Here is a 27,746-nt window from a genome sequence, read left to right on the forward strand (position 1 = left end):
GCGGGGCCCGGGCCCGGGCGGCGGGGGCGGGGGCGGGGGCGGGCGGGCGACATGGGCGGGGAGAGCGGGCCTGCGGGAGAGGCGGGCCGGGCGGCCGCTGGGAGGGCCGGCGGACGGAAGAGGGTGGCCGTGGGCCGGGCCCCGCCCCGGGGCCGCCTCCCAGCGGGTTCCGTTGGCCGTGGCTGCCGCGGAGGCTGTGGCGGCGGCGGCCGCCGGGCGGGCGTAAGATGGCGACTGCGGCGGCGGGCGCCCTGGGCCTCCTGTGGGGCTGGCTGTGGAGCGAGCGCTTCTGGCTGCCTCAGAACGTGAGCTGGGCGGACCTGGAGGGCCCGGGCGACGGCTACGGCTACCCGCGCGCCCGCCACATGCTGTCGGTGTTCCCGCTGGCGGCGGGCGTCTTCTCCGTGAGGCTGCTGTTCGAGCGGTGAGCGCCGGGGCGGCGGGCCGGGCGGCGCGGGGATGCTCGGAGCCCGCGACGCGCGTGCACACGGCGCCTCGGGGTGTGGGCGAGAGGGTCCGGGGGCGCGGGTCCCCCCGAGTGCACGCCCCGGGCTTGCGTGGGCATCCGGAAGGCCGCCTCCGGGTCTCCAGGGACCTAGCGGTGAGTCGCGCTCCCGCGGAGCCCCACGCGAGCAACAGGAAGGGCCCGGGAGAACCGGCGCTAGCTGGGGCCGCGGGAGCCTAGGGGCTCCGTGCGGGCGCCAGACCTTCGGAGCGACGGAGGTGGATGCATGGGATGTGCTGTTCGCTGAAGTTGCTGTCGCTTCTGGGACCGGATCAGTTAGGCCCCAAGCCCTGATTTGTTAGCGCGTGGACGCCTGTTAGTATGACAGTCGACGGCTAGCTAGGATAGGGTGTGGTGAAGCCTGAGGCTTCCAAAGTTTGGGGAAGGTGTCAAGAGGAACTGCTGAGCAGGCCTTGGAGGCCTGAGATGGGCGGAGTGGTCATTTTGAAGGCAGTGGAGCCCGGCGGGGTTACTGGAAACAGCTCTGTGAGCCACCCTCTAAGGTTGTAGTGGCCACATCTTTGCCGAACCATGTGCTCTGGGCTGAAGTTTCCCCCTTTCTTTGAATGGTGGGTCTTATCTGCTGCCACAGAGGTAGTTTTCAGCGAGGATTTGATGTGATTTATAATGTGGACTTATTACAGCATTGTGTGTATTTGATAAAGCTTACTCAAACTCCAAGAACTTAACTGCAAAGGCAGGCAGAGGCGTCTTTTTAAATAAAAAAAAAAAAAAAAAACTTTATCTAGAGCCAACATGACTGTAATGCAAGAATCGCCTTATCTATCGTGGAGGTGTAGTTTAGACAAAATAAGCCATTACTCCGAAATAACTGTTTTGGATTGGTTTGATTTGTCTATGTCTGATTTATCTGTATTTATTAATACTGTTTGTCTCTTGTAAAAGTTGCTGTGCCAGACACTCAAGTACAAAAGTAAATATGGAATAAATATATGTAGTAAATGAAACGCAGAAGTTTTTTCTGGGCCCCCAGGAACTTGAAGTTTTTCAGGGTAGTCATTGTTTTAGGTGTCCCTGAAGGTGGAGGTGCAGGCTTAGGAGAAGGCGAGAGCTGCACATTCTTAGTGTTTGAAGGCTGAACACAAAACTAGTGACCATGGCAGAAAACAGGCAGCCCGATATAACTTTTGTTTTCATTGTCACAGGGAGTCTTCGTTTTTCATACAGACATACACCAGTTTTGTGACTTCCCCTGCTATTGATAAACACCCACATATAGAAAGTTCTGTATTCAGATCCTAAAGGTCCCCAGATGGCTGTCAACTAGTCCCTGGAGGAGCAACTGGAAAGAATTCTTCCCAGGGGTTCTGTCTGCTTGTTTCTATGGTACTGAGTGTCAGGGGATGGGCAAGCATTCTGTCTGCTGTGACATTTCTCGTCTAGTAAGGGCAAGTACCTTGTTTGTTTAGTGTGTGATCTTAGGAAAAGTCGGTGCTATTTTGTTTTCCTTTAAGACGCACTAGCTCAGAAAGTGCTTGGAATTGGCTGCTACTCTTTGTGTGCTGGTCTCCCATAAAGGGAATAGAAGCTGTATTTACATTAAATGCCTATCGGAGGCTGGAGAGATGGCTCAGCCATTAAGAACTGTGCCATCCAGAAGCCCCCCCCCCATGTCCCAGGTTTGATTCCCAGCTCCCACATGGCAGCCCACAACCCTGCAGTTCCAGGGCATCCAAGGCCTTTTTCAGTCTCCATGATGCAGACTTACATGCAGTCAAAACAATTGATGTATATAAAATAGTGAAATAGGAATTTTTGCTGGGCATAATGGCACACACCTAGGTGGATCTCTGAGTTCAAAGCCAACTTTGAACGATAGTGAGTTACAGAATAATCATGAGATCAAAAATACAGAAAAAGAACAAAAGAAACAAACAGAAAAGACCTAACAGAAAAGCCTATCCAAAATAACTGGGAAATTGGTTTTTCCTGCAATTTTCCCCTTTCCCAATCCTGCCTATTTTTTCTAGAAACAAAAGATGCAGCATTGACTGTAAGTGGCAAGTGTCAAGCCCTTTCTGCTGACTGAGCTGAGCTTAACGACAGCTGGAGCCCACGCTCTGCTTAGAGCACTGAGTTTGATTCCCAGCACTTCAGTGTTGGGTGAAAGACCCAGTATTTTGCTCATTTCCCTACTGTGGAGTTCTTCACTATATTTTCATTTAGCCACCTTCCATGTGTTTCGTTTGCTTGCTTGAGACAGGGGCCTATGAAGCCAGCTGTCCTGATACTTTACAGCCTAGCTGGCCTTGAACTGACAGAATTCTCTTTCCTTAGAGACAGGGTTCTCTGTGTAGCTTTGGCTGTCCTGGAACCTGTAGATCAGGCTGGCCTTGAACTCAGAGATCTGCCTGTCTCTGCTTCCCGAGTCCTGGGGTTAAGAGCTATGTTTGTTTGTTTGTTTGTTTAATTTATTTATGCATACAGTGTTCTGTCAGCATGTATACCTGCAGGCCAGAAGAGAGCACCAGATCTCATTATAGATGGTTGTGAGCCACCATGTGGTTGCTGGAAATTGAACTCGGGACCTCTGGAAGAGCAGCCAGTGCTCTTAACCTCTGAGCCATCTCTCCAGCCCAAGAGCTATGTTTTATGTCTTAAGGAGTCTTAACCCTAGCCTGCTTGATTAAAAGCTTCCTTCTCCAGACAAGGTCTTGCCGAGTAGAGTAGTCTGGGCTAGCTCAGAGTCCTCCTGCCTTGGCCTCCATGGGCTGGGATGGGGGTAGGCCGTTAGGCCTGCCTGCTTGTGCTGTCTCACAGTTACTTCCTCCCCTGCTCTTGACACAGTGCTTTTGTTTTCTTTCCATAGTCCCTAGAGAACTGGAGCCTCTTCTAATAGTGACTACTTGAAAAACTATCTGACCATAAATAAAATATGTCTCCTGAAGTCCAGATGGGCTCCAACTCACTGTGTCACTCAGCCTGGCCTTTCACCCTTGATGCTCTTCCTGTCCCCACTGCATAATTGCACCTGAGGGTGTAGCTCAGAGATAAGAGTGCTCGCTGAGCAGCCACAAGAGTGGGAGGTCTGTGCCGTGCACAGTGCTCACGGAAGGCTTGGAAAGGGTCTGCTCATCTGCACACATGTTCAGGAGGACTGTCAGGGATGGAGAGATTTCAATATGACACAGACACTTGTGCTGAATCAGAGAGAGGAAGATGAGAAGTTCTCTGGCTAAATCTCAGCATGTTGTACCTTCCCTCCTGACCCTCATGATATATCACAAGTGCTAACTCTTCCAGGTTTGTTGCTTTCTTTAATATGATATTGCTAATGAAACCTGGGAGAATGGTTTAAACTAGCTCTGTTGTCTCTTATTTTTGTTTGTTTTGCTTCTGAGACAGACAGGCTCTCTTTCATTCTCAAGCTGCCCTCCCTCTTCCTCCTGACTGTTGGGATTTCAGGCATGAGCAACTACTCTGGATTTTTAAGTTCAGCTTTAATATAACCTTGTATGAAACTTGATTCCCAGCTTCCTGCATACCTGTTCCTTCGGATCAAGTAGGAAGGAGCCTGTGACGGGATCCTGACACCACCAGATCTATATAGGCTAATTTACTTTGGGGATGTTATTACAATAGGAGCTTCATGTTGCCAGAAGACAGTTATTTTGTGAAGCACTGTGGGCATGGTGGCCACTCTTGCTGCTGCTTATTCTTTCATCGTCTCTGGTCACTTAGGGTGCCTTCCGGACACCACTCTCTGTCACTGGGGTCTGGAAAGGCTCCCTTGCCGGCCGGTTATGCGTCGCTCATTCTTGGAGATGGTCTTGCTGTGAAGCCCTGGCTTGCTTGGAGCTTGATATGTAGATGATCAGCTTGGCCTCAAATTCAAGAGCTCTACCTCAGCTTTCAGAGTGCTTGGGTTAAAAGCAGGCACCATCACTGCTTGCTGGCATGTTTTCAGCCTGTCTTTCTCTCTCCCCCACAAACAGGGTTTCTCTGTGTAACCCTGGCTCTCCTGGAACCCACTCTGTAGACCAGGCTGACATTGAACTCACCCTGCCTCTACCTCCCCAGTGCTGGCATAATGGTATGCACCACCATGCCCAGCTCTAAGTGCAGCTTTTTAAATTTTTAAAAAATATCCTGGCCGTCCTTCTCCCATCGATGTCTCTTGTCCCCTCAGTTTAGTCCATATTAGTGCATCCTGCAGAGGACAGAGCCTTTGAGAGGACCAGCTGGAGAGGCTGATTGGGTTGTAAGGAACACACCCCATTCCACTGCCTCCCTGATCCTGTTGGGTTGGGCACTGTTGAATTGCAAATCACAGAATTAAACAACATTTGCTGGTCAGCAGAGTGAGGCTGGGGAAAATGCTCACGTGGCCCCAGCAGCTAAAACTCTCTTCTCAATTGTTCAGTTCCAGATGGTCAGAAGCCCTCTGAGTCCCTCCTCACTCTGGGAAATCTTCTCTCCTCTCAGTAGGTGTTGGTGTGCTGTGGACAAGCCAACATTGTCAGGCCTGAGACCAGGCTTTTGTCACTGAAAACAAACATGTTACTTATTTTTTGTGGGCACCTCCTGATTCAAAATAATAGTGGAGTCTTCTCAGTGAATAAAGAAGAGGCTAATGGAAGAAAGCAGAAATAACATCTGGGGGCTGGAGATGGCCCAGAGGTTACAAGCACTGGCTGCTCTTCCAAAGGTCCTGAGTTCAATTCCCAGCAACCACATAGTGGCTCACAACCATCTATAATGAGATCTGCTGCCCTCTTCTGACCTGTAGGCATACATGCAGGCAGAACACTGCACACATAATAAATAAATCAATCTGAAGGAAAGAAAGAAAGAACATCTGTCCCCTCTTTATAGAGTGGGAAGGGAGATCTGCCTATTTTGAATTCTCTCCAGAGATATTTTCAGGCAAATAAAATCTTATAAAGAATATACACAGTTTTGACTATTTGTACTAGAATCTATTCCAATTTTATCATTAGGTTGAAATCATATTGGAAAAGGAGTTAAGTATAACTATTTCCAAAAACAAATGGTGAAACCAGTTTCCTAGACAGGGTAATTAGAGTTAACGTGGTGCAGCGCTGTAACCACCGCGCACTGCACGTGGCTTTTAGGGTCTCAGATACGCAGCTCAGAGTTGAGATATAAAGCAAATACAAAGTACGCCCTGACTTTAAAAACAGTATCTCGGACTTCACTTTTGTTGAGGCGGGGTCTCTTGTATCCCAGGCTGTCTGGTTTATGAAGTGAGGGCTCCCTTAGTGAGCTACATTCCCAGTCTTAACTTTCTGCATCATCTACACTTTGACATGCCAGTCCCTTATACAGCTTCTGTCTTGTTTTGTTTGCGGCAGGGCCTCCTGTGCCCTGTGCTGGCCCCAGACTTCTTATGTGTCGGAAGCTGGCTGGCCTTGAGCTCCAAGGCCACCCGCTTTCACTTCCAGAGTGCCAGGGTTACAGGTATGCACTGCCATCCCAGGGTTAGTATTTTAGATTTGTCAGATAAAACCAGTAATGAAAAATTAGCCTGATGGTGGTACTGAGCGTAACTCTATTTTCCTCTCTTAAACTGTGGCTGGTAGGGGCTGGAGAGATGGCTCAGTGGTTAAGAGGGTACACTGCTCTTGCAGAGGACCCAAGTTGGGTTCCCAGCACCCACATCAGGTGGCTCACAACCTCTGGTCACTCCAACTCCAAGGGATCCAACAGCCCTGGCCTCCATAAGCACCTGATCTCAGGTGCACATATACATGATTAAAAATAAAATCAGTAGTAAAAGGAAGTGTGGCTATTAAAAATATGCTTCTGTGGTTCATAAATGTTATTTACTATTATCATTTGTTTTATTATCAGTATGTTTGTTGTGTTTGGAGTCTATGCGTGCAGGTGCATGCATGCCATAGCACACATGGAGGTCAGAGAACAACTTTTTATTCATTTTAAAGGAATCTCTCTGTTGCCCAGCTGCCCTGGAACTCTCTTTGTAGACCCAGGCTGGCCTTGAATTCACAGAGATCATCTTGCCCCAGTTTTCTGAGTGGGGGTATTAAAGGCAGTCACCATTATATACAGCTTGGTTTGGTTTGGTTTGGCTTCTTTTTTTTTTTTTTTTGAGACAGGGTTTTTCAGGCTGGCCTTGAACTCAGAGATCCACCTGCCTCTCTGGGATTATAGGTGTGTGCCACTGCGCCCAGCTCTATTTTTTTTTAATAGGACATTTAAAAGTATTTTTAAATTTTTATGTGTATGAGTGTCCTACTTGCATATATTTCAGTATACTCTGTGTGAACCTGGTATCCCCAGAGGCCAGAAGGGTGTAAGGTACTGTGTGGATCCTGGGAGCCAAAAATGGTTCTTCTCCAAAAAGAGCAAGTGTTCTTACTCAATGGCCATCTCTCTAGCTTAGATTCTCACAGGCTGGGTTCGGTGACACATACCTGTAAATCCCAGCACCAGGGAAGCAGGGGCCAGGCCAGCCCGATAACAGTGAGTTCTAGGACAGCCAGGCTTTCTAGACTCTGTCTCAAACAAATAAAAACTAGGTGTGATAGCATACACTTGTAATCCCGTCACTCAGAGTGGAGGTAGGAGGATCAGAAGAGCCCACCCCCACCCCACACTGCTAGAAAGTAATAACATTTATTCAGTGCCATGTAATAAAACAGATCAGAAACTGTTTTTGTTGTTGATTATTTGGGACAGGGTTTCTCTTTGTAACCCTGGCTGACCTTGAACTTGCTCTATAGACCAGAGCGCCACCTGCCAGTTGTGGATGTTGCACTTTATGGTAGTAAACATGTTTTTGTTATAATCCCAAGTGGGGGGATTTTAGTTTGTCCACACCTGTTAACTGTCTTGCGGAGCTTTGGCAACTGGAATTAGTTGAGCTCTGAGGACTTGAGGGGTATAAATATCCAGGATTTCTAACTGAGTGTGCTGGAACGAGCCTGTAATCCCAGCACTTGCAAGGCTGAAGCAAGATCACAAGCTTGAGGACAGTCTAGGCTATAGAGCGTCTGTGTCCAAAAACACAGCAGAGGCGGGGTTGGGCTTGGAAGGATAGTCCTTGTAGAGCTTACCTGGCAGGTGCTGGCTGTCTTAGAGGTCTCCTCCACAGATACAGAGTGTCTCTATTAGATCAGACTGTGATGATTGCTTAAGTCTTTAGGGAAAGCTCTGATCTTAAAATTGGTTAACTTGGGGCTGGAGAGCTGCTCATCAGTTAGGAGCACGGTTGTTCTTGTCCTGGGTTCCGTTCCCAGCACTCACGTGATAACTCGGAACCATCCCTAACTCCATTTCCAGGGGATGTGACACCCTCCTCCTCACCTCAGCTACTAGCATGCATGTGCACAGCACATCTGTGGGGAAAACACACATGCACGTAAAATAAAAATTTGCTCACCTTGGATTTCTGATTTCTCAGAAGTCAACAATCTCTCCTACACTTGGTAATGCACAGAGTTGACCCAGGAAGTGCTTTGTCTCTAAAGGTGGCACTTCACCTCTAACAAGGATTTTTTTTTTTAATGAAAGGAATGTATTTATTCATTTAGCCATTCATTCATTGAGACGGGGTGTCATTGTATAGGCTGAGCTGGCAGAATTTGCTGTTGTAATCCATGCTGGCCTCCATGTCATGGACTGGAGGAGCATCACCATTCTTGGTTTGGTGTGTTTGATTGTCAGTGTTAGATGCTGAACCTTAGGGCCTCATATTCTAGGCATGCTTTCTACACGGAGCTACGTCTGTACCCCTCCCTTTTCATTTTTAATTCTTTTTTTTTACTTTTTATTTTGAGACAAGTCTTAATAAACTGCCCTGGTTGGCTTTGATCTCACTCTGCAGCTTAGGTGGGCCTTGAACTTGCGATTATCTTGCCTCAGTTTCTGTGGTTGTTTGAATGAAAATGGCCCTCATAGGTCCATAGGGAGTGGAACTGTTCGGAGGTGTGGCCTTGTTGGAGGAGGCGTGTCTTCAGGGGAATGGGCTTTGAGGTCTCAGAAGCTCAGGCCAGGCCTGTGGTTCAGTCTTCCTTCCTGCTGCCTGTAGAACTTCAACTCCTTCTCCAGCACCATGTCTGTGTAGATGCAACCACACTTCCTGCCATGACAATACTGGACTAAACCTCTGAACTGTAAGCCAGCCCCAATTAAATGTTTTCCTTTGTAAGAGAGTTGCGGTGAGGATGGAGAGATGGCTCAGTGGTTAGGAGCACTGGCTGCTCTTCCAAAGGACCTGGGTTCAGATCACAGCATCGACATGACAACTGTCTGTAATACCAGTTTTTGACACCCTCACACAGACATACATGGAGGCAGAACAGCAATGTAAGTAATATATATATATACACACACACATATACATATGTACATACATATATAAATAAAAGAGTTAAGCTGGCCATGGTGTCTCTTCACATCAATAAAACCCTAAGACAGTCTCCAAGTAGGTAAGATGACAAGCCTGTGCTGCCAAGCCTTATCGAAGAATTATTCACTCAGCAATTATTGAGAGGTTAATTATCACATATATTCCAGGGACAAAAAGGTAAGTGATGTGGCTTTAAAGTGTTTGCCTAGCATCCAAAGGGGCCTGGGTTTGATTACAAAAAACAAAACCCACTAAAACCATTAGTAATCATGCTCTCAGTCTTTAGGGGACCACCATAAAGCCAGCAATTAAAGTGCAGTCAGTGTGGACAGGGTGGTCCAGTAGGGTGGTAGTGCCTATAGTCACAGGGAGCTGAAGGTAGGAGGAGCCAAGATTCAAGCTTTTTTTTTTTTTTTTTTTGTTACATAGGCTGTTGGTGGACTACATGAGGCCTGCGTTGTTAAGCTTAGAGAAGTGGGATTTAGTTGTGCAATACAGGCTCAGAGCCTCACAGAAAGTTGTTTCTGGAATATGAAGGGGGGTAAAGCTTTCTTGACAAGGACATTTTTGTTACCCATTTCCATAATCTACTTGTGTAATTCAGTTTGAAGCAGATGTACGAAGTTTCACCATCATTAGAAGATTAGCGGGGCTGCAGAGATGGCTCAGCAGGGAAGAGCACTGGCTGCCCCTCCAGAGGACCCAGGCTTAACTCCCAGCCCCTACCTGGGGGTGATGCAGACCTGGAGTTCCAAGACAGCCAGGGCCATACAGAAAAACCCTGTTTGGAAAAACCAAAAAGAAAAAAGAAGAAGCTGCTAAGTAGGGGTGGGAGCAGCAGCTGGAGAAGGAGGTTGTGGCTGGTGAGATAGCGTCACCCAAAAAGGCACTGGGTCATTTTTTTTTCTTCTCCCATCCCCTTCTCATTCTGCCCAGTCATTTCTTCCCCCACCCTTTTTATTGTCCTGATTTTGTTTTGCTCTTGTTACTGTGTGATCCACTGAATTTAATTAGGGTTTCTTGCCTGAGCATGGACAACATACTTCTATGACAGTAGAGAAGCAGCTCCTCTATTTGGCCATCACTACTGTCCCTGATCCCTTTGTGTACAGTCCCTTTGGTTGTTTTGAGGTCCGTAGTTCTGACTAGCCCTGCTCTGTAGACCATTGTGGCCTTGAATTCTCCGATCCACCTTCCTCTTCTGGAGTGCTGGAATTAAAGGTGTGTTACCACAACACCCCATTATTCCTTTTTTGTACAACCGTGTTCACCCTTGCAGATTTAACTATCACATTCTTTTAACTCATGCTCATATATATCCTTCCTCTCCCTATCCCGTCTATTAACAAGGCCCCCTTTTCAAGTTTATCTGTCTCCTGATCAGTTACATTTTACTTGACATTCAGGCATACATCAACTGATTTGTCACTCTCAAATGCTTATCTTACTGTCTGTTCGGTTGAGACAGCATAATTAACCTAATGATCCCAAGTTTCCCCAGCCCCATAGCCCATCTTGAGAGCCAAGACAGGTGTCCCACGAAACTAGCCTATTTATATCACTTGCCACAAAACATCAACTAAGAAGCATGGTCTAGACTTTGAATGTCTGTGACTAGCTCACATCCACCATTGAGGGTGGAGCAAATCACCAACACAATACAATTATTAGTGCCGAGAAGCAGAGCAGTGGGTGGCTCTGTACTGACTGACTTGCTCCGGTATTAAGAATCCAGAGAAAAGGCAGAATGAAATTACCTCTACCATGAGAGTGCTCCTTACCTTCAGGCTGATCCACTAGAAGTAGTGGGGGAGAAGAATAGTTTTCCAGACAGGCATGGTGGCTCAGCTGCAATCCCAGCACTCAGGAGTCCCACAAGAGGATTGCTGTGGATTCTAGATCAGCAAGGGCTACACAGCAAGATCCTGACTCCACCACCACCACCTTGAAGTCATTTTCAGGCTGAGGAGATAGCTCAGGTAGAGCACTTGCTGAACAACCTAACAAACTGGACCGCTATCCCTGTGTGTGCTGCATGGTAGAAAAGATGGGGTGGAGAGCGGAGAATCCTGGGAAGCTGGTAGGCCGGCTAGCCTGACTTTCACAATCGTGAACAAAGAAGCTCTGTCTCTAACCAGGTGAAAGGACTGTGCCCTGAGGCCATCTCTGCTAGCAGTGCACCCAGGAGCTTTGGTTGCCTACTTCTCCAGACCAGGCAGCAAAGAGAAGCCTCTAAGGACTTAGCGTAACACTCGGGAGCAAACTGCGCCAAGCCAGCTCCTCAGCAGCAGCATCTCAAGCGAGATTTAGTCATGTGAATAAGCTCTACTAATGTATACCCTAGAGAAATTAAAAATTTTAAAACACATTTACACTATTTACAGTAATAATGAGCGTGTTACACGGTAATTTAATATCTTGTGAAAAATAACTTTTCCAAACTAAAAAGAAGAGTGAGTTGTGACTTGATAGCTGTGTATGCTCTACTTGCTGCCTGGCAGCTATGTTCTGAGGTCAGCTGCACTCGTTCCGTCCCAGTGTGGATATACCATGCAGCTGGGTATTTTCATTGTTCACGTATGGGGAAAAGAAGGCAGTTTTGGCTTTACAGACCTTCTGAAGGGTACAAATTCTGGATAGGTAAGACGGCTCATTCGATAAAGGCACGTGCCTCCAACTGTCTGCATTTGATCTCTGGGACCCACGTGGTCAGAGGAGAAAACCTCCACACTAATAAAGTCACTTTTTAAAGTTTTTTTGTTAATTAAGACAGGCTCTTTCCATGTAGCCCTGGCTAGCCCCAGATCTACCTGCTTCTGCCCACGAGCACTGGTATGAGAGGCGTGTACCACCAGAGCTGGCTGGAAAAAAGTGTACATGTAAGTGTACGTGTGTGTGATGGTGCCCATGGAAACCAAAAGAGTTTGGCAGATCCTGGAGCTGGACGCCTGGGCGTCTGTAAGCCACTCAGGATGGCGTTAGGAAACGAACTCGGGTCGCCTGGAAGAGCGTGCAGAAGTGCTCTCAGCCAGGCCACTGCGCCGTCCTCCACGGTGTTGATTCAGGGGCTCACTGGCTTGAAGCTGGCCAGGCTGCTGGCTAGAAAGCCCTTCGTCTCTCCAGTGCTGGAGCTGCAAGTGCACCAGGCCTGGCTTTTTTTTCCTTAATGGAGGTCAGAGGAGCTTCACACCTGCAAACACTTCACTGATTGCACTATCTCCAGCCACAGATTTTACTCTGTCTCTGTCTGTCTGTCTCTGTCTCTTTTCTTCTTAAAGACAGGGTCTCAGTATGTAGCCCTGGCTGGCCTGGACCTTGTTATATAGAACAGGCTGGCCCCACAGTGTTTCCCTGAACGCTGAACTAATGAGGGCAAGAGATGAAACGTGTTAACTTTGGGATGTTGAGTGCATTCTAAAGTCAGGTAACAATAATAAGAATCTTGGTCTTACCTGTGAATAAGGCCCTGCTGAGTGTAGAGTGAGCACCCAGACTGAAATAATCTGTTTATAGTGAAAATGACAGTAGCTATGCCTGAGCACAGTAGTCTCATGTAAACTCAGACTGCCCTCGCTCTTACTGTATAGCTGAGGATGAACTTGAACCCCTGGTTCTCCCCCTTCCCATGTGCTAGGATTAAGGCAGTACTGAGAATTAAGCCCAGGGGTTTTTACTTACTAGGCACATTATTTACCAACTGAACTATATTCTGAGTTCGTTACAGGCTACTGTTAATGAACACTTACCATCAGGTACCAGACCACTTACAGATCTTGTCATCTCATCTTTACCTCTGTGACGTGACGGCCATACTTGTCAACCTCAGTTCATCCCCAGAACCTACACTGTAGATGACATTCCTGTTCCCACAATTCCTCTTCTAACTGTCATACATATGCCGTAGTACAGGTGTATATCCTCCCGACACACACACACACACACACACACACACACACACACACGAACATGTATACCAAATAAATGTAAAAATGGTTTTTGTTTTGTTTTGTTTTGTTTTGTTTTCATAAAAACTCTGAGCTGGTTGTGAGGGTAAAGGCCTTTAACCCCAGCACTCAGGAGGCAGAGGCATTCTTTTTGTTTTATTTTGGGTTTTTGTTGTTGTTGTTGTTGTTTATTTGTTTGAGATAGCCTTGGTTGTCCTGGACTCTCTTTGTAGACCAGGCTGGCCTCAAACTCACAGAGCTCCCACCTGCCTCTGCCTCCCTGAGTGCTGGGATCACAGGTGTGCGCCACTGTGCCTGGCTGGCTCTCTGTGCTTTCGAGGCCACCCTGGTCTGCATAGATTCAGGCCAGCTGGGGACACAGAGGGAGACTTTGCCTTAAAAACAACCACAAAACCTTTGCTGGGATGGAGAGATGGCTGGGCGCTGGAATGCTTATTGCTCTTCCAGGGAAGCTGATTAGGTTGCTGGCATCTGTGCTGGGCAACTCACCACCTCTTGTAACTCCAGTTCCAGGGGCATCTGACACATCTGGCTTCCATGGACAGAAATATATATATTTTTTTATTTTTATTATGTGTATAGTGTTCTGTCTGCATGTATACCTGAATGCCAGAAGAGGCACCAGATTTCATTATAGATGGCTGTAAGCCACCATGTGGTTGCTGGGATTTGAACTCAAGACCTCTGGAAGAGCAAGCAGTGCTCTTAACCTCTGAGCCATCTCTCCAGCTCCGGACAGAAATATTTTTAAATAAGTAAATAATAAGCATTGCTAGATGCCTCCCACTCTGAGCTTTTGACTTCCTTACGGCCTCTTAGTTGCCAGTGTGTAACTCCAGCTCTGAGCTTTATTCAGCTTTCAGTGCCTCTGGCCTGAGGAAGGGACGTGGGTAAGGGGCGAAGGGTGGGACCCACAAAGGCTGTCTTCTGTTTTTGGATCTTTGTACAATAATGTTGCTAAGAGCATATGATAGGGAACTTTTTGGTCTCAACAACAACAAAATGGCTGCGTTGATTATCCTTTTGAGTGTTACTTAACACCAGATCCAAATTGAGATCCAGTAGAGCCGGAACAGGTTTCTCTAGACCAGTTACTCTGATCGCCGAGTACTGTGGTTAGAGTGTCTGTTGCTGTGATAAGACACTATAACCAACAACAACCTGGGAAGAAAAGGATTTATTTCAGCTTCCACTTCCGTGTCACAGTCCAGCGCTGAGGAGTCAGGGCAGGGACTCGGGCAGGAATGCAGAGGTGGGAATCGATTCAGACGCCATGGAGGAGCGCTGCTTACTGGTTCACAGAACTTCAGTAAGAAAAAATGTTCGATATCTGTGTTTATGAGGACTGTGAGCTGAGCTGGAGGTAAAATACTAGCAGATAGTAATGTAGCATCACCAGTATGGAGATGGGCATGGCCACCTAGAAAGCAGTCTATAGCTGTAGTTGAGGCCATGCTCTGAAAAGTATTTGCTCGAGGTTTTCATAGAAAATATAGGTGTTTCTTTATAGAAGAAAACAATACCATTTCTCATTCTCAATCCTCAGAGATGCTGGCTGGGAACTTAGTTCTGAGCCATGGAGACAGTGGTGGGTAAAGGTCTGGTGTTGAGGGCCTTCACTGACGCCCCGGAGTCCACATGAAGCTGTACAGGGCAAGCATTGCTGCACTCCCAGTGTTCCTGCAGTGAGGTGGAGTAGCTCACAGCTGTGTCTCAAAGAAGTTAGAAGGAAGAACCAACACCTGTATGGGACCACATGTATGTGCCACCACACCTGGCTTGGTCTTCTGATGTGAGGGAACTTACTAACACTTGGCTTGTGACAGTATTTCACAAACATTGTCTTTATTACTTGTGTCTGGGAAACGGTCTGACTGCCCCTTTAGTGCTGGGATTAAAGGCACCACCTAGTATAGTACACCACCACACCAGGCAATCCAACTGTTTTGTTTTGTTTTGCTTTTTTGTTATTTTTTAAGACAGTGTTTGTAGCCATGGCTGGCCTGGAACTCACAGAGATACATCAGCCTCTGCCTGTGCTGAAATTAAAGGCCTCACCAAGCCCAATCCACTGTTTTGTTTTTTGAGACAGGGTTTCTCTGTGTGGCCATGGCTTTCCTGGAATTCCCTCTATACTCCAGGCTGGCCTTGAACTCACAGAGACTCTCCTGCCTCTGCCTCCTGAATGCACCATTACTGCCCAGCCCAATCTACCCTTTAAATATAGGTCTTTTCAAGTAAGTCAGTGGCAGAATATGAAATCAAATAACAGATTTCTGGATCCTAGTCTTGTGTTTCTGCTTCTTCTCACATGGATCTACCAGTGAGGACTCTGATCACGCTTAGCAAACCATATTTAGAACTGGACCTTAGATTTCCTCTGTTACAGATTTATTGCCAAGCCCTGTGCACTCCGTGTTGGCATTGAAGATGGTGTCCTCTGTCAGCTGGAGTCCAATGACACCCTTGAGAAGGTGTTCTTGTGTATTACTAAGGTAAGCACTCGGGGAGCGAGGGGCGGAAAGCCACACCAAGGCTTCTCCACATGGGGGAATAGCGAGTGTACGAATGGTCAGGGCAGGAAGAGGCGGCCTCACGCTGGGAGGTCAGCTCTGTACCTGTGTAGAGAACTTGGCCTCACAGGGTACTTTTCTGACAGAACCCCTGTGTTTACACACCTTTAGGCTTGCTCCTTAGCATCTACCCCCGTCCTCTTCCGCAAACACACATCATGTTTTGTTTTCACTTTTTCTTGTCCAGCTTCTCATCAAGGGGAGAGTGGTTCTAGTGTATTTTGTACTTGGGTTTTGTTTGAACATATGAGTGTTTAGCCTGCATGTGTGTAGTGTGCCCCACGTGTGCCTGCATATGTGTAATGTGTCCCACATGTGTGCCTGGTCCTGGTGGAGGAGAGAAGACATCAAATCTCCTGGAACCCAACTTACAGAGGATATGAGCTGCTATGTGGGTGCTGGGACTTGAACTGTGCGTGATCCTTTGCAAGAGCACTTCTTAACCACTGAGCCATCTCTCCAGCCTCAGTTTTTTGTTTGTGTTTTCTTAAATTTGTGTGTGTGTGAAAATAAGACAACAACTTCTGGGAATTAGTACTACCCTTCCACTGTGTGGGTCCAGGGATCAAACTCAAGTCATGAGGCTTGGCAGCAAGTGCTTCTACCTGTTGAGCCATCTCACTGGCCCTGCAGTTTGTTTGCTTTTAATTGCTTTCTGCATTTTATACGTATGTGTATTTTGCCTGCATGTATATAAAGCACACTTCATGTTACATGTGCCTTTAGAGGACATCATCAGATCCCTGGGACTGGAGTTGGGGATTGTTCTGAGAACTGAACTGTGATCCTCTTGAAGAGCAGTCTGTTCTTAACTGAGCCATCTCTCCGGCCCCCAGTTTGTATTTTGAATGCCCTTTTTAAATTCAGCTTGAGCTGGGGAGAGAGAAGGCTAAAGAAGAATGCGTGAGATAGGGATTATTTATTTATTACTAAAAAGTTATTTGGGAGTTGAAATTGGGGGAAAATCATTGCAGTTTTATCAGGTGTGGGGGAGTGGAAATGTAACTGGTAGTGAAAGTGTGAAGTATAAAGTGAAGCTCAATTGCTCTAGAGCTGCTATTCTAACTGTGTAGAAGTTCCCCAAGCTGTATAGAGCTGACACTGGGCAAGTGTTTGGCTTCCTCAAACCCGCTGAGGGACGTTTGTATTTCTAAGTTAATTTGTATGTATTTGTTAATTAATAAAGTGGATTTAATTAAAAACTGGTTTGGGGATAAAACCTGGAAATGGTAAATGCATGTGAGCCACTGTGGTTATCACCTTTTGCCACTCAGCTAGTAAGAGGGCCTTCACAGGAGTTTGTGGACAGGGAGAGTTCTAACTCTGGCCTTTCACCCCCAGTACCCTGACGAGAAGAGGCTGGAAGGCCTGTCCAAGCAGCTGGACTGGGATGTCCGAAGAATCCAGTGCTGGTTTCGCCATCGCAGGAGCCAGGGCAAGCCCCCAACGCTCACCAAGTTCTGTGAGAGCATGTATGTGTGCACAGGGGAGTGGAGAGTGGGAAGGGTGGGAGACAGTTGCACTTTTTTGTGTGTGAGGGGGGAATTAGTTTACATTAGGGTAGTAAGACAGTCATTTGACTGGAATGTTCAAGAGAAAATTTAAAAGGGCAAGGAGCCGTGGAAATCAAGCTCATGTCCTGGTGCTTCTCAGTCAGGTCTTTTAAGTGAGTGAATAGAGAACCCTTGTAGAAGTTGGCCAGGACAGAATTGGGAAACTGGTCACATTTGTTCCCCTAGTCATCCTTGCCGCTATGGCAAGATGATTCCATTCTGTTGCTTCTTTTCAGATAGCTTGAGCCAGGTGTGGTGACACACACCTTCAATCACAGCATCCGGAGACTGCCATGTGGATCTCCAGTTTCAGGCCAGCCATGGTTATAGAGTGACACGCTGTCTGCCTACCTATTTTTTTGTTTTTTGTTTTAAAGTGGCCTGGAGGGCTGGAGAGATGGCTCAGTGGTTAAGGGCACTGTCTGCTCTTCCAGAGGACCCAGGTTCAATTCCCAGCAGCCACATGGTGGCTCACATCCATTTATACAGGGATTTGGTGCCCTCTCCTGGTGTGCAGGTGTACATACAGCTAGAGCACACATATATGTAAAATAAATAAATATTAAAAAAAAAAAAAAGTGGGCTGAAGAGGTGGCTCAATAGTTAAGTGTACTCGATACTCTTCCAGAGAATCCAAGCTTATTTCCCAGCAGCCACATCAGGGCATTCAGAACCCTCTGTAACTCCAAATCCACATCTGAAATGTTTGGCCTCCTTGGGCACCTGTCCTCAGGTACACACACACACACATTGAAAATTAATGATTATAGCCAGGTGTGGTATCACATGCCTTTAGAGGTGGGTAGACAAAGAGAGTTCAAGGACAGCCAAGGCTACACCAAAGAACCCTGTTTTTGTTTTTTTGTTTTTTGTTTTTTGTTTTTAAAAAAAAGATTGGCAATGAATTCCAGTAACTGCATTTATATAGGTAGGTAGGTATACCCCCGCCCATCTTGACAGACTAGTACCAGCTTGCTCTATATCTACATTTTTATAGGAAGTTTCACTCTTCTGAGAAATATTATACTTGAAATCACAGAGGGGTTTGTTTGTTTTTTAAAACAGGGTTTCTCTGTGTAGCCCTGGCTGTCCTGGAACACACTATGTAGACCAGGTTGGTCTCAGATCTACCTGCCTCTGCCTCCCAAGTGCTGGGATTACAGGCATGCACCACCCTTGTCATGCAATCCAGAGTTTTTGACTCTCTAGAAATGGCTATTAGTCGCTGTCATGCAGGTTTGTTTTGTTGTTTTGTTTTGCCATACAGTCTTAAAATTGAGTACCATGAAGGAGGCTGATAGGAAAGGGAACAAGCCAGTGTATTCCTTGGGAATCTGCTGTAAACAAAGGCTCAGAGCTGACACTGGCTTTTTAGAGATCAGTTTTGTCTTACTACGCTACCTTGATTTCCCTAGCCTGATTTTTTTTTTGGGGGGGGGGGCTAAGGGGTGAGGAAAGTGGCCATTTATCTAACCTTGACTCTCTGCTCACACAGGTGGAGATTCACTTTTTATTTATGTGTGTTCTGCTATGGAATTAGATTTCTCTGGTTGGTGAGTCTATAAATTTTTTTCTGTGCTCTCGTTTTGTGTGTGTGTGTGTTTAAAGATTTATTTATTATTTATACAGCATTCTGCCTACACATCAGAAGAGGACACCAGATCTCACTATATATGGTTATGAGCCGCCTGTGGTAGCTGGAAAATGAACTCAGGACCTTTGGAAGAACAGCCTGTGTTCTTAACCTCTGAGCCACTTTTCCAGCCCTTGTTTTGTTTTGATTTTTAAGAGTATTTACTTATTGTATACAATGTTCTGTCTGCTTGTACATCTGCATGCCAGAAGAGGGCACCAGATCTCATTGTAGATGGTTGTGAGCTACCATATGGTTGCTAGAAATTGAACTCAGGACCTCTGGAAGAGCAGCCAGTGCTCTTAACCTCTGAGCCAGCTCTCTAGCGCTCATGGGTTTAACCCTGTTTAGGTGCCACAGTTTGTAGAAGTGAGCATTAAACTCCTCCAGCCCCTGTGTGCTTGTATTTGAAAAGAAGGGACTTTAAAGTCTGTGAGCTTTCCGCTTCAGGATGCAGAAAAGGGACTGATCTCGTGGGCCCACCCCACACAGAGACTGCAGGCCACTGATGCCTGCTGAGACAGGGAGAATCATTCTTCTCCAGGCATGAGCCCCCTAATTGGCTACCCAGTACCCAGCAGTCAGTCAGAAGTCATAGACATACAAGCAGCACTAAATGGACTCTTGTATTGTATTATATATTTACGTACACACAATAATAATTAAAGAAAAAGAGGCCATGAATTGAGAAGACACCAGGCAGGTTTCCAAACAGGATCTGTCTACATAGTCCTGTCCTGGAACTCACTACATAGATGAGGCTGGCCTCAAACTCAGAGAAACTCCTGCTTCTGCCCCCTGAGTGCTGGGATTAAAGGTATGTGCCACCGTGCATGGCTGCATATCTAATTTTTTAAAATGGTAAAAACAAACAATTTAAAAAGGAACAACGAAGAAAAGAGGGCTGGAAAATATATTAAAAAGATAGAAAGAAGTGTAGAAAGAAGGAAGGAAGGCAAAGGCGCCAGAGAGATGCTTCATGCTTAAGAGTGATTGCTTTTCTAGAGGAACCAAGTTTGGTTCCCAGCACCTGTGATTTGTGGCTCACAAATGTTTGTGATTCCAGCTTAGAGGGATCCAACACCCACTTCTAGCCTCTCTGGGTGCCCACGCCTGTATGGCAGACATACAGGTCCATACACAAACAAAAAATCTTAAGGTATAAGATGTAAAAAAGAACAAAGTAAATCTAAAGTAGATTAAAGAAAAGAAATAATCAACATAGTGACTAGAAGTATAGCTCACTCAGTGAGGTCCTGGATATGATCACAGGACTGTGAGTTGAAGAGGGGCAAAATAATGATGAAGTAGTCCTTAGACAAGTGTCAGTTCTAGAAAAAGTTCCTTCATAACTGGTAACTCCGTACCAGGCGCAGCGGCGCCTGCCCATGATGCAGTCCTCACAGTTCAAGGCCCTCCTGGGCTGTACAAGGAGAACCTGTCTCCAAAAAAAAAAAAAAAAAAAAAAAATTGATGAACTACAGATAAGGGAAATGTGTATCACCAATATAAAGAGGGTATCACTATAGATCCTTTACATACTATTGAAGCTGGGCATGGTGGTACACACCTTTAATCCCACTCAGAGAGGCAGAGGCAAGAGCATCTGTGATTTCAAGACCAACCTGGTCTATAGAGTGAGTCCAGGACAGCCAAGACTACATAGAGAAACCCTGTCTTGGGGAGAGAGGAAGATTGATTTTTGGGACTGGGAAGGTAACTGAGTTGGTGAAATGCTTCCCATCAAAGCACTGAGATCTGAATTGGGGTCCCCAGTGCCTCTGTGGTACAGGCTAGCCTAGAACTCAGTCATCCCTTGCTTCTGCATGTACCACCAGACCCAGCTAGTCTTAACACGAGCCCTCATTATGTTGTCCCACCTAGTCCAGAACTCACTGTGCAGCCTAGACTAAGCTCCAAATCCAATACTTGAGAGGCTTTCTGTGAGTTCAAGGCCAGCCTGAGCTTTCTTGTCCTTTCTTCTGTTTGCTTTTGTTTGTTTGTTTGTTTGTTTGTTTTTTGAGGCAGACTCTTGCTAGGTAGCTCTGGCTAGCCATTAACCTGCTTTGTGGCTCAAACTGGCCTCGAACTTGAAATTGCTGCCTCGGCTTCCCACATGCTAGGATTGCTGGTCCACCGTCACACCTAGCTTCCCTCTTCTTGTACCCCTAACTTGGGAGAAAAGGAATATACAGGGTAGATCTTGTAGCTGCGTTGGGGACTAAAGGCCAACCTGTATTATCTGTTGTTTTTTTGTTTTTATTTTCTTTCTTAGTCGCCTTGGTTCTGGGACACCCGACAGTGCTGGCAGAACTATCCATATCAGGTAGGACTTGAGCTGTTTCAAGACAGACCTTGTATTTGTGTGAGGTGAGGTGGGTGACAGTGCATTGTCAGTCTAGTACAGCTGGCACAGGCACAGTTCTCTGACATGGTGAGTGAGTCCTTTTGAGATCCAAGGCATCTCTATCCAGCACTGATGGCAGAAATACTGTGAGCTTTTATCCAGTGAGCCTCTGCATGCCCCTGCAGTAGTGGAAAGAAAAGCAATTCTCTGCTACTAATAAGGTCCTTAACTCAGATCCCATCTGAGTCTATGCTATACTGTAAAACTATCAGGGAAGTGAAAAGTGGAAGAAGGAGGCCAGAGCCCACTTTGTCCAGATGCACCAAATGGTTGTGGTATGGGAAGACGAGAGCCGAGATGAGTTTACAGAAGCACAGAGGGAAAGGGCTGACGTCTCAGAAGGTCCAGGCTTGGCTACTGGGGCTCTTGGGAAGCAGTGAAGAAGAAGGGACTAAGCAGTGTGGGTTGCTGCAGAGCTGGAACGCCCTGACTAGCTGCTGTCCTGACTGTTCTTTTCTTTTCCAGCCACTCTCCAGAGAGCTTTACCACTATTACATCATGGAGCTGGCTTTCTACTGGTCACTCATGTTCTCTCAGTTTACAGATGTTAAAAGAAAGGTAAGGACATCAGCCTCTGGGCTGCTTTCTGACAGCTCTGTCATCGTGATACACTCCCTCATATGAGAGAAGGTGGGTGTGGCAAGCTGTCAGTATCTTTCCAGAGATGAGACATAAGGAGTGATGGAGTGTGTTTACGGTGGTCGGGCCAGTAGGGAGAGCAGCAGTGAGGCTGCAGATAAGCATGGCCTTTCCTTCTTTGCACTCCTGTTCTTTTATACCAGAGCTCAGGGAATTAGGTGGAACCTGGAGTACCAACGCCTGATTCGGAAAAGGGCTTGATTTAAAAAAAATTAAGATTCAGAAAAGTGAGTTGACTTACCCACAGTGATAGTTCGATATAACTTGTATTTTGTAAAGCCAGACAGGAAGAGAATCTTTGTTTACCTGTCTTACCCATTCTTTTCCACTGGCCAGAGAAGTACGATTTAAGAATTCCAGCTGTTGTCATTTCACTGTGACCATAACACTTGACCAACAATGTGAAGGTGAAAGCTTTGCTTTGGCAGTTTTCCTCCGCCATGGCAGTGAAGTGGTTAGCTCCTGGCAGCAGGAGTCTCGGAGGCGAACTGCATCACTGAACAGTAAACAGAGAAAGTGCCCTGGAACCATCGGCCCGGTTTGGCCTTCAGATGCCAGCCCTGCCTGCCTACTGCCAGTTGGGGCTGCGACTCCTAACGCTTCCACAGCCTCCCAAGATAGCGCCAGTGCCTGGGCAAAGGCATCGAGAGCATGAGCCTGTGCATAAAGACAGACCTGAGCCTGTGCATAAAGACAGACCTAAACCTGAAAGCCAAGAGTATTTGCATTATGATAAATTCTTGCGAGGTGGAGAAAGAAAGAGAGAGAGAGAGAGAGAGAGAGAGAGAGAGAGAGAGAGAGAGAAAGAAAGAAAGAAAGAAAGAAAGAAAGAAAGAAAGAAAGAGAAAGAGAAAAAGAGAGAGAAAGAAGAAAGAAAGACAGAAAGAAAGAAAGAAAGAAAGAAAGAAAGAAAAGAGAAGAGAAGAGAAGAGAAGAGAAGAGAAGAGAAGAGAAAAGAAAAGAAAAGAAAAGAAAAGAAAAGAAAAGAAAAGAAAAGAAAAGAAAAGAAAAGAAAAGAAAAAGAAAAAGAAAGAAGCTGGGCATGGTGGTACATGACTGTAACCCCAGCACACAGGGAGGCAGAGGCAGGCAGATTTCTGTAAGTTCAAGCCCAGCCTGGTCTATGGAGTGAGTTCCAGGACAGTCAAGGCTACATAGAGATTAATTGTTAGCTGATACCCTCCAAGGATAGCACAGAGCGCTGCCTCAGTTTCTGCAGCCTCACCTCTACTGCCGTTTCTCCCTAGGACTTCCTGATCATGTTTGTGCATCACTTGGCCACCATTGCACTTATCACTTTCTCCTACATCAACAACATGGTTCGAGTGGGAACCCTGGTCATGTGTCTACACGACGCCTCAGATTTCTTGCTGGAGGTAAGAACCCATCACGATCCTGCATTGTTCCCCTCTCCCCTCCTGGACATGTGAGAGCTTTCTCCCTAACTCAATTTCTATCTTTCATCCAGGCTGCCAAGCTGGCCAATTATGCCAAATACCAGCGGCTCTGTGACACCTTGTTTGTGGCCTTTAGTGCTGTTTTCATGGTGACTCGTCTTGGGGTCTATCCATTGTGGTAAGTCTCCAGGCTGTGACCTGTGGTAGGCAGCTAGTAAGACCTTTTTGCCAATTCAATTCTCTCCTGTACTCTTACAGTCTAGCACTGAGAGCCCACTGCAGTGCCTTCTCCCTGACCTGGGCTGGCCTTGTGGCCTCCTAGGACCTCGGCCGCCTTGCATAGCGTTTCTAGTGAGTCGGAGTGTGCACGCTCTTCACTTCTGGCCTTGCTTGCTCACCAAAGCTGGCAGTCTCGAGTCTAGACTTAAGTCACTATTGCTCTTGTGCCCTCTTCCTGGCCGGCACAGACATGCACCCACATTACCCTTCTACACTCATCCCCTAGACTACAAAGTCACTGACTGTTGCAGACTTTGCTTAGTCTCAGTGAATCAGCCGCTCACTGTTCTGTACCTTAGAACCAAATCATTCCTAAGATGCAGGCCTACTGCTGTCCCGATGTTGTGATGTTCATGTGTGAAGTGATTAACAGTCAGACAGCCCATCACTTCCTTAGATTCCAGCTTGTCTCAGAAGGTAAAAAACACCTTAGGCTCCTGTCTCTTCTCTTTTATTCCTTGTGAAATATCATCGCCGTTATTGGGACTAACATGAAGTGTGTGGAAGAGGCACAGAAGGTCTGTGTCCTGGGCGCTCAGTTTCTTCTCTTTCTGCCTAGTTGTACTGTAGAGTCTGACTCTTGTCTCCTCCTTCTAGGATTCTGAACACAACCCTCTTTGAGAGTTGGGAAATGATTGGGCCCTATCCCTCCTGGTGGCTCTTCAATGGCCTTCTCCTGATCCTGCAGGTTCTGCATGTCATCTGGTCTTACCTAATTGCACGAGTTGCTTTTAAAGCCTTGATCCGGGGAAAGGTAAGGGTGAAGCATTCTCCTCTGTTTGGACCATAGGAATATGGTCTTACTCTACAGACCTCTGTCCAGCCTGGGGAGCCTCCGCTATACAAATAGGCCATGGTAAGGCTAGGGGTGTGGCTCAGCACTACAGTGCTGCATGAAGCCCTGCCTTTGACCCCAGTACCACATAAACTGGCATGGTGGCATATGTGTGCCTGTAATCCTTGAGTTAGGGAGGTGAAGCAGGGAAATCAGAGGTCCAGGTCATCCTATGTGCTACATAGTAAGTTTGAGGCCAGCCTGGAATATTTGACACCCTGTCTCAAAAGTAAACAAAAAAAAAAAAAAAAAAAAGGAAGGATGACTATTGATGTAGAGCTGAGGGTACAGACCGGAAGCCAGAGGGTTGGGCTGTCCAGGAATGCTGTAGTAGTTCCCTAGCTGATCTAAAGTGACCTTGCAATGATACACATGGTTGGTTCCTATTGGGAACTAAGCATCTGCCTCACTCACTGTTTGAAGTCCAAGTCTTCAGTGAGCACTGATGTGTTCTGTATTTTAGTGCAAAAATCACAAAGAAAGGTACCCATGCCTTTTGAGACAGTGTTGGAAGCTGAGCCCAGGGCCTCATGCATGCAGAACAAGCATCCTATCACTCAGCTAATTTCAGCCCTAAATTTGGCCATGTAATAATAGAAGATAATTGAAAATTGCAAGTTCTAAAGCAGTCACACTCTGTCAGGCCAGAAAGCTGTCAGTTGTGCAGAACCCCAAGTACGAGGGATGTTAGTTCCAGATTGCGCAGGTGGAATGTGGCCTGAGCAGTTATCTCTTATTGTTCTTGATGGCAGTAATTGGTTTCAGGGCTTGTGTGGGTGCCTGTTGTGTCTTGTAGCTACTGGACATCTGTCTTCTCCCTGCCTTTCTTTCCTGACTAGGTGACCTACCCAAGAAGGATTAGACACAGACTCTGTACCTTCTGCTCTTTTTCCACCTCCTTCCTCTTTTCTATGCCTGGTGGGAGCTGGACAGTTTCATCCTTTGCATGTAAGTGCATCTGTGCTTCTAGTACTGAGAAGCAGCTGTCTGGGTTCTCCTTCCTGCTGTCCTTCCTGGTCCCATCTGTCTCAGAGCATGCACACTTGCCTAACCTATGTGGCTGCTGCTGACTGGAGCTGATGTTACCAGATTCCTCCCCTAAATGAAGATCTAGTCTTCATGTGGTTTGCCTTGCAGCCTCTCCTCCCTCCCTCTGGAGACATTCTGCCCTCTGGTGGAAATCCCCTAGACATCAGGTCCTCACAGTTCTGAGTAGAGTCAAGAGCTACAGTCTCTGCAGAGCAACAGAGCTCATCTAAAGCAAATATCCATCCTTCCTTCCTTCCTTCCTTCCTTCCTTCCTTCCTTCCTTCCTTCCTTTCCTTCCTTTCCTTCCTTTCCTTCCTTTCCTTCCTTCCTTCCTTCCTTCCTTCCTTCCTAACTACAGCTGAAGCCATGTCCCTTCACCACCAATGCTTTTTAAATGACATGCATCTGTCACTCTATGTTGCAGGCTGGGCCATTATCCTAACACATGTGTCACTGGGTTTTCTCTGTTTCTTTTTATGGCCCAGTATACAGAATTTGGAACCATTCGATGTGCAGGGTGGTGACTCATTGAAAAACACCATCCTAATCCAAACCTTTCATTTGAAAATACAAAACAAGGGGCTGGAGAGATGGCTCAGTTGTTAAGAGCACTGTCTGCTCTTCCAGAGGTCCTGAGTTCAATTCCCAGTACCCACGTGGTGGCTCACAACCATCTATAGTGAGACCTGGAACCCTCTGCTGGTGTGCAGGTGTACATGAAGATAGAGTACTCACATACATAAAATAAATAAATCTAAGAAGGAAAGGAAGAAAGAAAAAAAGAGAGAAAGAAAAGCCACAGGGTCCTCGGTAGGATGAGGAAGGCTCTCCACGCTGACTGCCCACCCGTTCCTGGCTGTGGTGTCCTGGGATGCCAGAACTTCATGTTGAGCCCAGTAATAGCAGAACTCAGGATAATCAGGGTGAAGAGCTTCGGTTCTCACAGTCACCAGCATATACAACCATGGTGGCGGCCATGTGCATTGCTTGCGTCAGGCCTCCCTTTTGTTTGTGGTGGCGGAGGGAAAAGAGGCTGGGGTTTTCCTAAACATGGACTCAGTGAATTGTGTTTTCTTCCTAATGAATACGCCCTTACTAAAGAGCTTTTCTGGCATAGAATGGGATAGATGAGAGCAAAACAGAAAGCAGGCAGAATGTGTTCATGGTCACAGCCAGTGGTCCAGGTAACATCCTGCTCAGCTGTCACCTGAACAGGCTAGATTGGAAACAGCGTGCAGAGGTGGGCGTTGTGAGGTGATCTGCCTGAGTCTATGAAGAGTGCGTGTTCACGGCGTTGGTCCTGTCCCGCTCAGGTGTCTAAGGATGACCGCAGTGACGTGGAGAGCAGCTCAGAAGATGAAGAGGAGAGCACCCACACACACAGCCTCTCAGGCAGCAGCTCCAGCAATGGTGCCAACTGCGTGAATGGCCACATGGGAAGCAGCCACTGGGCTGAAGAGCGTGGGACCTGTAAGGCCAAGGGCAGCCCGCTCTTCAGGGCCTCCCCACATCTACAGTCCTGAGACTAGAGGGACTACAAGGCACTGAGGGGAACCAAAGAAACAAAGGTTTCGTGTTTTAAAGAAACTGTCGTTTTGTATTTAATGCCCCTGGTCCTTTCAGTAATGTTATTTGCTCTGTGTTTTTTGTTTGTGTGTTTGTGCACATATATGCATTGTGCATATGGACAAGCTTCATCGACTGGGTTGGGGCACAGTTCTGGACTCTTAGGCCTTGCCCAGTCAATTCTGAACCCACCTCAGATCCAGCGTCGACTGCATCTTGAATTGCGCTGTCTGTCTCCAGACCACCCGCGTCCTTGGCCCATGGCTCTGGAGGCTCTAAGCTCCTGTCCCTCTGAATAAGGAGTACCACCAGAGCTCGCGCCTTGGGAACTGTTCTTTTGGGGCAGGAAGAGAGATCTCACCTAATGAAAGACTTTGGAGAGATGCCCAGGGTCGCTGTGGCCCTTCCTACACCTGGTAATGACAGGGCCAACTGCTGATGCCCTGTTTCTTAATCAGTGGGATGAAGGGAGGGGGATGGGAGAGGATGAGCTGAGACATGAGAACAGCAGCCACTAGTTGTGCTGTCAAGAGTTTTCTACTATTGTTTACTCTTCTGTGATTAAAGTGTTTCACCTCTCCCCTACTGACTCTATTTAGTAACTCTCCCCGACGCCCTGGAGAAGTTTGGGGTGGTTTGGAGACAGGGTCTGCAAATCCTGCGGCCTGAGCCTCCTCGGTAGGATGTTTGGTGCTTTTATTGCTTAGAAAGGGATTTCTCTCATTCCCTGTAAGTGAACTTCAAAAGACTTCTGCAAGCCAGATGTGATGGCGCCCACCTTGAATCCCAGTGCTCAGGAGGCAGAGGCAGGCAGATCTGACTCTGGGGCCACACCATCCAGGGCTGCATAGTAAGGCTGTCTAAAGCCGATACATCCCATTTGTATTTCTTAACTGTATTTTTAATTTGGCCCGAGCATGTGTGTGAGGAGAGCAGGACTGAACTGGGTGCGCCTTTGAAGGTCTGACCCCTTCATTCTTGCTTTCTGGCCACCTCAGTGAGAGAATCT

The 27,746-nt window shown here is 46.9% G+C and overlaps 1 protein-coding gene across 3 annotated transcripts; it reads left to right on the plus strand.

The window, feature by feature from the left end:
* Positions 1 to 113: 113 nt before the first annotated feature.
* Cers5 (ceramide synthase 5) lies at positions 114 to 27,317 on the plus strand. Of its 3 annotated transcripts, XM_021634959.2 has the most exons (12): positions 114 to 424; positions 15,216 to 15,321; positions 16,741 to 16,871; positions 18,448 to 18,505; positions 20,861 to 20,911; positions 21,458 to 21,550; positions 22,879 to 23,007; positions 23,100 to 23,206; positions 23,905 to 24,067; positions 24,477 to 24,483; positions 24,996 to 25,090; positions 26,485 to 27,317. In XM_021634959.2, the coding sequence occupies exons 1-12, from the start codon at positions 228 to 230 to the stop codon at positions 26,692 to 26,694; spliced, it is 1,347 nt and encodes a 448-aa protein (XP_021490634.1). In that variant the 5' UTR covers positions 114 to 227; the 3' UTR covers positions 26,695 to 27,317. The 3 variants fall into 3 exon arrangements, with proteins under 3 accessions (XP_021490634.1, XP_021490633.1, XP_021490632.1); XM_021634958.2 differs by lacking the exon at positions 24,477 to 24,483 and having other exon boundaries at positions 23,905 to 24,061; positions 24,982 to 25,090; positions 26,485 to 26,627; XM_021634957.2 differs by lacking the exons at positions 24,477 to 24,483; positions 24,996 to 25,090 and having other exon boundaries at positions 23,905 to 24,061.
* Positions 27,318 to 27,746: the final 429 nt, after the last annotated feature.

This window comes from Meriones unguiculatus, chromosome 8, assembly GCF_030254825.1.
Source record: "Meriones unguiculatus strain TT.TT164.6M chromosome 8, Bangor_MerUng_6.1, whole genome shotgun sequence".
Taxonomy (NCBI): Eukaryota; Metazoa; Chordata; class Mammalia; order Rodentia; family Muridae; genus Meriones; species Meriones unguiculatus.